The sequence below is a fragment of the Vollenhovia emeryi genome, unplaced genomic scaffold, assembly GCF_000949405.1.
Source record: "Vollenhovia emeryi isolate VEMERY1.0 unplaced genomic scaffold, V.emery_V1.0 DF939233.1, whole genome shotgun sequence".
Lineage (NCBI taxonomy): Eukaryota > Metazoa > Arthropoda > Insecta > Hymenoptera > Formicidae > Vollenhovia > Vollenhovia emeryi.
Window position 1 is genome coordinate 343,811 of NW_011967133.1, and position 11,108 is coordinate 354,918.

The following is an 11,108-nucleotide window of genomic DNA, read 5'->3' on the forward strand; positions in this document are numbered from 1 at the left end:
GAGAGAGAGTGAGGGGGGGGGGAGAGTGCGCGCGAGAGAGAGAGAGAGCGAGAGAGAGAGAGAGAGAGAGAGAGAGAGAGAGAGAGGTAATTATATGCGCAACGTCACTTTAAAATAAAAAGTAATATGTCACTCACTGATACGAGTCGCAACAGCAAAGTTGTACATCGCTAACTATACAGGGTGGGCCAAAAGTCTGGATACACCCTAATATCTCATAAACTATGCACTTTAGAAAAATATGTTTCAGACAAAAGTTATAAGGCTTAAAAAGACGCATTTAATGATAGTAGTCATTTGACCTGGGATGGCGTTGTTAAGGTCACATAAAGGTCACACCAATTTTTTTAAATGGCATCCCCTATTTTTTATTACATATTCTTGTAGCTAACCTCGAGAGCTTTCCAAAACGCTATAATAAAGTATTTTTTTATTAAGAACTTTTTGAGTCATTAAGGTATGAAAGTTCCAATATTTTGACGTAAATTACAAAATATTTTGTAAAATATTCATTTTTTTATCATCTTACCTTAATACTTTTTTGAACAGAATAATAATACAAATCAACTGGCTCAACAAATCAATAAAAAAAATTTTTTTATTGCTTGTTACAAAATTGTTTGTTTTCTTTACACCAGTTGATTTGTATCATTATTCTGTTCAAAAAAGTATTAAGGTAAGATGATAAAAAAATGAATATTTTACAAGATATTTTGTAATTTACGTCAAAATATTGGAACTTTCATACCTTAATGACTCAAAAAGTTCTTAATAAAAAAATACTTTATTATAGCGTTTTGGAAAGCTCTCGAGGTTAGCTACAAGAATATGTAATAAAAAATAGGGGATGCCATTTAAAAAAATTGGTGTGACCTTTATGTGACCTTAACAACGCCATCCCAGGTCAAACGACTACTATCATTAAATGCGTCTTTTTAAGCCTTATAACTTTTGTCAGAAACATATTTTTCTAAAGTGCATAGTTTATGAGATATTAGGGTGTATCCAGACTTTTGGCCCACCCTGTATACGAGGGCTGATCAAAAAGTTCTGGGACTTTTTGAATAGCGCGCCAACGGAGCATCGGAACAAAACGCGGTTTGCAACACTGTTAAGAGGGATTCCTCCTGAGTACAGCTTTTTTTCAGATAGTTGATAAAACGTTTTGAAGCGGAATAACAGCTGTTTCAGTGAACAAAACTTTTTCGTGTTTGGCGATTTCGTGGTTTTGTTCGTGATGGAAGGTGTTCGAGATTCATTTCTGAATCTCAGTCAGTTCGTCACCGGCGTGATGGCAGCATCAGCCCGGTCGGATCGTGCAGCGCCGCAGGAGCGCTGCGCGCGCATGCCCGATCGCGACACGAGGCGACGGCGCTTCTTCACGTTCGTTACCGGGGCTTTTTGGCTCATGGCAACCGTACCTAGTACACGCGTCGTGTAGTGCTTAAGACTTTTAGAGTGCTCTTGTGGACTTTTCTCATCCGAGAATTGACTCAGTGCGGACAAAAGTGAACACTCAGCAGTGCGAATCATCCAGGACTAAAGATACAGCATCAACGGCAGCTCAAGCTCACCACGCAACGCACGCCGGCGCCGCGTGGACACGGCTCACGGGCATCTACATTCACGAGGCCGGCTATCGATAAATAATATCGACCCGTGCAAGTGATTAAAGACTTCTCATTCCCGTTATATCATAGACTGCTCAACTGTAAGCATTTTTACATTTATTAAACGGTGACACGGTATTTTACTCAAACGACCTGAGTTACGATCACGTGATATTCCACCCTCTCACGCGTGCATCCGTTCCCCGAGTCTCTCACCGCAAAGTCCTCTCACCCTGCTTCCATCCGCAGCGGTAACCAGCGAACTCTCCTCGCGAGATTTGCGAACATTTTTTGGTCCTTCGACCGGATTGCGGCGAGGCTCTCGGACGGATTAGCTCATGGACGTAAAAAATATCTGGACAGAGCGCAATACTGCGGGGTTGAAGTACAAAGGGTGAGAGGAATGAAATGTCTATTGACACGGATGAGGCATGTAAGATGGCGGCGACGGATAATTTCACGGAGATATAGTCTATTTAAAGTTAAAACGAAGGAACCTTTATTTCTCACAATTTACATATATATTTGTTATATATATATATATATATATATTATAAATGTAACATAAACGTAATAAATTTAATAAACTTGTGAAAAATATTTTAAAGTCATTTTGAACGAATTATTTAATTATTTGATCAATCATGCACATATTTGTGCTATCACATTATGCAAAATGCAACTTGACTTCAAGCTAACAAAGTAAAGACTGCATTTGCATATGTAATTGATTAAATATTATATTTAAAAATGTATCTTTTATAATAATAAATATTATTGTCCTTTAAACAAAACTATTTTGTTAAATTGTTGCCTTATACTTATATTGTTTTCGTTATCTGTTATACTACGCCCTATAAAGTATAATCTAATATGAATGTATTTAGAAGCAACCGGTCTTATGAGATGAATCGCATGACATAATTATATTGCAAAATTTACCTATGAAATGTAATTTTTTGGTTATGAGATTTTTCCCATTGTACTTGCATTTTATTCTTCCGACTATTATTATTTCGGCTTTTACAGCCTTTAGCCCAACAATCCGGCATGTTATATACACTATTTATTTTTTTGTGCAATATTCGTAAGAATGACAGCGGGTAATGTCACTGAATGTATTGTGATGTCTTAGTTAACGTCGTGCGACGTGAAAATAGACGCTAAATCTGAGGCATCTAAGATGGACGCGACTGTGAGCCTCTCTCCCTTCAGGGATCACTCCCCGCGTCTAAAAGGGTACTTCACGCTCTGTCCAGATATTTTGTACGTCCATGGATTAGCTCGACCACGCAGCGATCACGTGATCTCACGGCCCTTTCGCATGATTAGCGGCGCGTACGTACACGGTCCCACTCATCGATCACGTGATCTCACGATTCTCTCGCGTGACAGCTCATCGGTAGAATTCTCAACCCTCATCGGCCGGCGAGACTTCTAAAATCTCTCTCGCTCTCTCACCATGGCGGACGAGACAAAGACAAAGACGGGCAAGACGGACCACCCGAAAACCCCGGCGTTGGAGGTGCCGCAGGGAGACCGCACGTCGGGAAGGACGACGTCTCCTGCCCGGCTTCCGACGGAGCTCGCGCTGAAGGTTCAAACGCAGATGGGCCGGATCGCTACGCTCAGGGAGCTCACCGAATCCCTGCCGGATGTCCCAGCGCAGACATCGCTCGAGGAGGTCTCGCAGTTTCAGCTGCTGATGGAGGAGACGCACAAGGCGTTCATAAAGGAACACGCTTATTTCGAGGTGTCATGGCCTTCGGCACTTACTCACCATGAGTATTTTGCCGACAATGCTCACCAGGCTGAATCGCGGTGCTATATGCAGGCGCGACGAGTCATCGGCGTGCTCCGTCACGCGTTGGCAGCTCAGCCTGCTCAACCGCAGACCAGCTCATCGGCCGGCGAGACCAGACAGACGCTCTCACGCTTGCCGGTCATCTCACTTCCCAAGTTCACCGGGGAGTATGCCGCATGGCCTGCCTTTCGAGATCTCTTCTCAAGCCTGATCATGTCAAACGAGCAACTCACGAACGTCGAGAGACTTCACTACCTCCGTTCGTCGGTGGAAGGCGCGCCAGCTCAGTTGATATCAGGGTTTTCAATGGCCGGAGACTCGCTCACGCCGTCCTGGGATCTTCTCAAGGACAGGTATGAAAATAAACGACTGCTCATTCATGCCTGCCTTGACAAGATTTTCGCCAGCTCAACCCCGGTGCCAAGGAAGGCGGCAGCCTTAGACAGGCTTGTCTTGGGAGTCAAAGAGGCGCTCAAGGGACTGGAGGCCCTCGAGGTTAAGGACAAGCTCGGGGACTGCGCTGTGGTGTATCATGTCACGCGACTCCTGGATCGCGTGACACGCGAACAGTGGGAGAACGCTGTTGGCGCCACGCGCGACTATCCTACGTTCGAGAAGCTCGAGGAGTTTCTGACTACTCGGATACGGGCGCTCGAGTGGATCGAGACTATGACGGCTCATCCTGGTCCCAGTTCTGCATCCTCACCACCAAGGAAGACGACAGCGCATAAGACTACTCATCAGGGCGACTCATCTTACCCATGTGACTGCTGCAACGCGCAGCATTTCATCGTCATGTGCGGGAAATTCCGGGAGTTATCACCATCAGACCGGCACAAGGTGGCAATAAATAAGCGCTTGTGTTTTAATTGCCTGGGGCGTCACAGTGTACGCTCATGCAAGTCTCAGCGAGGCTGCAAGACCTGCTCAGGGCGTCACCACACGATGCTGCATGGCGTACATACAACAGCATCGCCAGCTCAGAAATCCGGTGGGTCATTGGCCACGCCCGCAAATTGAAAAGCCGGTGCAGTCGTCGAGACCAGCTCACACGTCCGCTCATCCTGCTCAACTCTACTCGCCACAGCCTTGGCATTGATCAGCTCATCCACCACTCATCACTCAGTACGCCTACTCATTGACGCAGGATCCGAACTCACCTTCGTCACGGAGAATCTCATTCGGCAGCTCAACATCCCTCGTCAATACTCAGGTATTGTCGTCAATGGAATTGCAGGCAAGGAGTGTACTCGGACACGAGGAGTCGTGTCGCTCACGCTAAGCTCGACATATTCCAACGCAACTGCTACAATTCAAGCTCATGTCCTCCGGACAGTTACATCAATCTTACCATCGTTCTAGGCGGAACCGGAAGAATGGCCGCATCTTACGAACTTGGTATTAGCCGATCCTGATTTTCTCATCCCGCGGCCAGTTGACATCCTCATCGGCGCAGACGCTTACGGGCAAATCATCAAGCCAATATCATTAGGCATTCTCCACTCATGCCGATAGCGCGGCTCTCCATTTTCGGATGGCTCGTTCTTGGACCAGTCAATAGAGAAGCAACACGCACATCAACGCACCATGCTTCTCCTCAAGTCAACGAGGATGCTCTCGACGAATTACTGACAAAATTTTGGGTTCAAGAGGAGGTGCCTACTCACGATGTCAACCAATTCACCCCTGACTAGCAGAGGTGCGAAGAGCACTTCAAGGCTACACACTCTCGTGATTCATCAGGGAGATACGTTGTCAGGATTCCACTCAAATCACCAGTAGATCTTTTGGGTGATTCTTACCACGTCGCCCATCAGTGCCTCAAGGGATTACGCAGACGATTCTCAAGGGATGTGAATTATCAACGTCTCTATCAACAATTCATGATGGATTACGAGACACATGACGAAGGCATTATCCATCTCCAGTCGCCGCTCACACTTCTACCTGCCACATCACGGTGTTCTCAAGCCTGACAGTACAACAATAAAGCTGCGGGTCGTGTTTAATGGCTCCAGCGCATCCACATCAGGCTACTCTGTCAACGATCTCATGTATACTGGAGCGAAATTGCATCTGAACATCTCAGATGTTCTCCTCTGGATACGAAGACATCGTCACATTTTCGCTACGGATATCACCAAGATGTACAGGCAGATCAAAATTCACAAGGATGACTGGGAGTTGCAACGGATACTCTGGATGGACGATCAACTCAATGAAGTGCCATATCATCTGACAACAGTCACCTACGGGACAAAGGCCGCACCGTTCTTGGCCGTAAGGACGCTGTTACAACTAGCAGAGGACGAAGGACATAAATATCCACTGGCTGTGCCATCCATCACTCACGGCAGGTATGTCGATGACATATTTGGTGGTGCAGATACAATACAACAATTGCAGGAGGTCGCACATCAACTAAAGGGCCTCTGCATGGCAGGCGGCTTCCCACTAGCAAAATGGCATGCAACTCATCTCGACATACTCAAGACTGTCACCGACAGCGAAGACCAAGGCTTACCAATCACATTCGACGATTGCGCAACCAAGATACTCGGACTCAAATGGCTCCCTCAAGAAGATACCTTTGCATTCTCAACACGAAGCTCACGCACGGAAGGCAGACTCACAAAACGCCTCGTCTTATCTGAAGTGGCTCAGATATTCGATCCACTTGGCTTTGCATCACCCGTCGTGATCAAGGCAAAAATTCTCTTGCAGGAGCTGTGGCTGCACAAGCTCCAATGGGATGATCCACTGCCATCCCAGGCTCTCAATACCTCGGTGGCTCAACACATGGAGCGACTCGCAGGTGGAACTTCATGGCTTCTCTGATGCTTCTCAATTGGCAATGGCTGCAGTCATATACATATCCGTTCACGACTCAAACGGCGCCACGTTTTCACTTGTGTGCTCCAAGACTAAGGTAGCACCCCTCAAGCGGCTCTCAATCCCGCGACTTGAACTCACGGCTGCTCTACTGCTCTCTCGACTCATGCAATACGTCAAAGCCACTTTGAACATGGACGTAACGGCAACTCATATGTGGACGGACTCTCTAGTGACACTTTCATGGATCAGATCTCATGCATCACGCTGGAAGGATTTTGTCAGGAACAGGGTGGCTCAAATTCAAGAACTCACTCCAGCTGCTCACTGGAGATACATACCTGGGACTTCCAATCCGGCAGATTGCGCATCACGAGGCCTCACGACTGCTCAACTTCAAAAGCATTCGCTTTGGTGGACGGGACCACCATAGATACTCAACCCAGACTCATGGCCGTCGCAACCAGCACTCTCCGAAGAGTTGAGTGCAACAGAAGCTCGCCCAGGCGTTTCGCTACTGACGGTTACGCAAAGGACTGAATACCAATGGGAACTCATCTACAGGTACTCAAGCCTCACTAAACTATTGAGGATTACAGCTCTCTGTTTCAGATTCGTCTCACGGTTGAGGAAGGTCCACGACTCATTGCCTGTCAGACACATCTCTCCAGAGACCTTGGAGAAAGCGAGGCTCTTCTGGATCCAGGCAACTCAAGCAACGTACTTTTCGCACGAGCTCAAGGCATTACAGGCAGACTCACCGTTGGCAAAGGCGCACGCATTCAACAGATTGACTGCGTACATCGACGCTCAAGGAATCATTCGCGTCGGCTGACGACTCGCTCACGCAGCTCTCTCACTCGATGCGACACATCCTGTAATCTTGCCTCGTCACTCTCAGCTGTCGTCCTTGATCATCGCTTACGCTCATCAACGGACTCTACATGGAGGCACGCAGCTTACGCTGTCACACATCCGACAACAATACTGGATTCTCGGCGGGAGGGCTCCTGTCAAGTCTCACATTCTGCGGTGTGTCACGTGTGCTCGGCAGAGGGGGATCCGTGCTCATCAATTGATGGGCCAACTACCTCTCTCTCGGGTTACGCAGGCACGACCGTTCACTCATACAGGTGTGGACTACGCAGGGCCACTCACAGTTAAAACGTGGAAGGGAAGAGGTGCCAAAACCTGTAAAGGCTGGATCTGCGTTTTCGTCTGCTTCGCAACCTCAGCAGTACATCTCGAGGCGGTTAGTGATTACTCATCCGAGGGATTCATTGCCGCCTATCGACACTTCTCATCCAGACGCGGCATCGCTCACACCTTACACTCAGACTGCGGCACCAATTTTATCGGCGCGGATACAGCTCTCAAAAGGCTATTTATCCAGAGCACTCAAGAACATCAGCGAGTTTCTCACCTGCTCTCGCAAGATAACACCCGATGGGAATTTAATCCCCCAGCGACACCTCACATGGGAGGAAAATGGGAGGCCGTCGTAAAATCCATAAAGTATCATCTACGGCGCACCATTGGAGAAAGCGTGCTCACCTTTGAGGAGCTCACCACATTGCTCACTCAAATTGAGGCAATCCTCAACTCGCGACCTCTCGAACCATTGAGTGACGACGCAGACGACATCTCAGCACTCACGCCAGGTCACTTCCTCGTAGGAAGTCCGCTCACCGCCATACCAGAGCCCTCACTCACCGACCTGGCAATCTCAAGACTCTCACGATGGCAGCTCATCCAGCAAAGGGCACAACATTTTTGGACACAATGGTCAGCGCATTACCTACAACGACAACAAGCCATTTCAAAGTGGCACCACAAAAACAACGAGATCAAGATCGGATCATTGGTGCTCATCACTGACGAGCGGCTCCCGCCATGCAAATGGCCGTTAGCCCGGATCACGGCCCTACATCCTGGGAAGGATGGTCTCGTGCGGGTGGTGACTCTGAAGACAGCCACTACCACACTCATCCGACCAGTGATAAACCTCTCCGTCCTGCCAATCTCATCATAAGATCAGGGATCATCAACTACGTTGCTGATGGCGGGCGGAATGTTCGAGATTCATTTCTGAATCTCGGTCAGTTCGTCACCAGCGTGATGGCAGCATCAGCCGGGTCGGATCGTGCAGCGCCGCAGGAGCGCTGCGCGCGCATGCCCGATCGCGACACGAGGCGACGGCGCTTCTTCACGTTCGTTACCGGGGCTTTTTGGCTCATGGCAACCGTACCTAGTACACGCGTCGTGTAGTGCTTAAGGGATGCTGGAGTGATTCTGCACTTTTGCACCTTTCTAACCTAAAAACAGTCAGTTCGCGGAAACATTTGTGTAATATACAAATTAAATGGCTTACGTGTACAGATCAAAAGAAGCTTGCTATTCCGGCCAAATGAAAGAACAATATGGCATCACTGAAACTAAGTTTGTAAGTCTAATAAAAAATAATGGTGAGCAACACACATACTACATGTACTGTATGTATGTGTTGCTCACTATTATTTTTTATTAGACTTACAAACTTAGTTTCAGTGATGTCATATTGTTCTTTAATTTAGCCGGAATAGCAAGCTGCTTTCGATCATCTGTACACGTGCCATTTAATTTGTGTATTACACAAATCTTTCCACGAAACAGACAGTTTTAAGTGCAAAAGGTGCGAAAGTGCAGAATCACTCCAGCATCCCCTTAAGACTTTTAGAGTGCTCTTGTGGACTTTTCTCATCCGAGAATTGACTCAGTGCGGACAAAAGTGAACACTCAGCAGTGCGAATCATCCAGGACTAAAGATACAGCATCAACGGCAGCTCAAACTCACCACGCAACGCACGCCGGCGCCGCGTAGACACGGCTCACGGGCATCTACATTCACGAGGCCGGCTATCGATAAATAATATCGACCCGTGCAAGTGATTAAAGACTTCTCATTCCCGTTATATCATAGACTGCTCAACTGTAAGCATTTTTACATTTATTAAACGGTGACACGGTATTTTACTCAAACGACCTGAGTTACGATTACGTGATATTCCACCCTCTCACGCGTGCATCCGTTCCCCGAGTCTCTCACCGCAAAGTCCTCTCACCCTGCTTCCATCCGCAGCGGTAACCAGCGAACTCTCCTCGCGAGATTCGCGAACAGAAGGGAAAGAAGAGCAACGCGTTTCAAATTTTGTGTGAAGTTGAGGAAAACTTTTACCGAAACTTTTCATATGTTGCAAACAGCTTTTGAGGATGAATGTTTGAATTGTTCAAAGTGTCACGAATGGTTCAAAAGGTTCAAAGAAGGACGGACATCAACCACAGACGATCCTCGTTCAGGACGCCCAACAGGACACACAAAACTCGACGCATGTGCAGTTTTTCTGTTAAAATTTCTTGGCATGAACCAATGAAATACTCGTATTGCATTCCTCTGCCATTTCCCGAATGGTTAGACGACGATTCGAACGCACGAGGTCATTCACTTGGGCAACATGATCGTCGTCAGTCGAAACTGGGTGCTTTCCAATTGCAATATCCCTAGACACTTTCGTGCACACGGCAACACAAATGGTGTTCCAAGTGTCACAAATGTCGACACACCTCTACACATTCGTACTCAGCCTGAGGGCTACTAGTCGGCTGTGTAAACTTGTGTTTTCTAGTGACAAATAATAGTTACTAAGTACGGCGGCTACAAGTGATCGGCATATTCCTTTGCTACGACGGTTTACTATAGGTACATATAAAAGGGAAAAAAGAAGTGAGGTTACGTCTGATATCATTCTGGTGCATAAGTAATACCGAAGTGGGAGGAGGAAAATACGCAAGTACGGCACACATTTTTTTCTTTTTACTCAATAATGAACAACGGCAATATTCAGAGTATCATTGAGGTAATAAATATTTTGAATCAACATTAGGTGACGCAGTTTCGATCACCACCATGGATTAAAAATACCAAGCATGGATACTATACTACTTTGTGTACTCTTTGTGGTATATTTTGTTCCAATTGAGTCGTGCACATCGCGACACTTTGTGTCTTCTTGTGTACGTTTGTGTTAAAAAGTGTAAAATAATTGGAAAGCACCCACTGTTGGGCGTCCTGAACGAGGATCGTTTGCGGTTGATGTCCGGCCTTCTTTGAACCTTTTGAACCATTCGTGACACTTTGAACGACTCAAACATTCATCCTCAAAAGCTGTTTGCAACATGTGAAAAGTTTCGGTAAAAGTTTTCCCCAACTTCACACAAAATCACGAAATCGCCAAACACAAAAAAGTTCTGTTCACTGAAACAGCTTAAAACAGTTACTCCGCTTCAGAACGTCTTATCAACTATTTGAAAATAGAGCTGTACTCGGGAGGAACCCCTCTTAACAGTGTTGCAATCCGCGTTTTATTCCGATGCTCCGTTGACGCGCTATTCAAAAAGTCCCGGAACTTTTTGATCAGCCCTTGTATGCTAAACTGTAACAATACAAAAATGTATACGATTATTATGGACTAATTATGCAAAATAAAAACTATTGTATTAAATATACTTTATATTTTATATTTAAAAAATGGGTATTTATTAAAACAATTATACAGGGTGTGTTCTAATACCCGTATGTCCCGTAGATGGCAGATAGACCGGGGCAAACTGAATAGAAAAGTTCTATACCATTTTGCAAAATTCGCAGTAGTTATCGAGAAATTAATTTTAATGTCTGAGCGAGTGAGAGCGTAGAAGGCTGCAGGCCGGACTCGGCAGGCAACGGTGGGGCATCATCTAATAGCGAGAGGTGGAGCGGCGCGTCGAAAAAAAGTTGTCACGCAGCGAGGAGCAAGCGGGGAGTGTATACTGAAGCTCGCCGCTCG

General features: G+C 46.5%; 2 protein-coding genes across 2 annotated transcripts; both read left to right on the forward strand.

The window, feature by feature from the left end:
- Window positions 1-5,316: 5,316 nt before the first annotated feature.
- LOC105560331 lies at window positions 5,317-6,252 on the forward strand. The gene has a single exon (XM_012009367.1). It carries the CDS (start codon window positions 5,317-5,319, stop codon window positions 6,250-6,252), a length of 936 nt encoding a protein of 311 aa, XP_011864757.1.
- Window positions 6,253-6,792: 540 nt separating this feature from the next.
- LOC105560332 lies at window positions 6,793-8,278 on the forward strand. Its single transcript, XM_012009368.1, has 3 exons — window positions 6,793-6,810; window positions 6,859-7,044; window positions 7,148-8,278. The coding sequence occupies exons 1-3, from the start codon at window positions 6,793-6,795 to the stop codon at window positions 8,276-8,278; spliced, it is 1,335 nt and encodes a 444-aa protein (XP_011864758.1).
- Window positions 8,279-11,108: the final 2,830 nt, after the last annotated feature.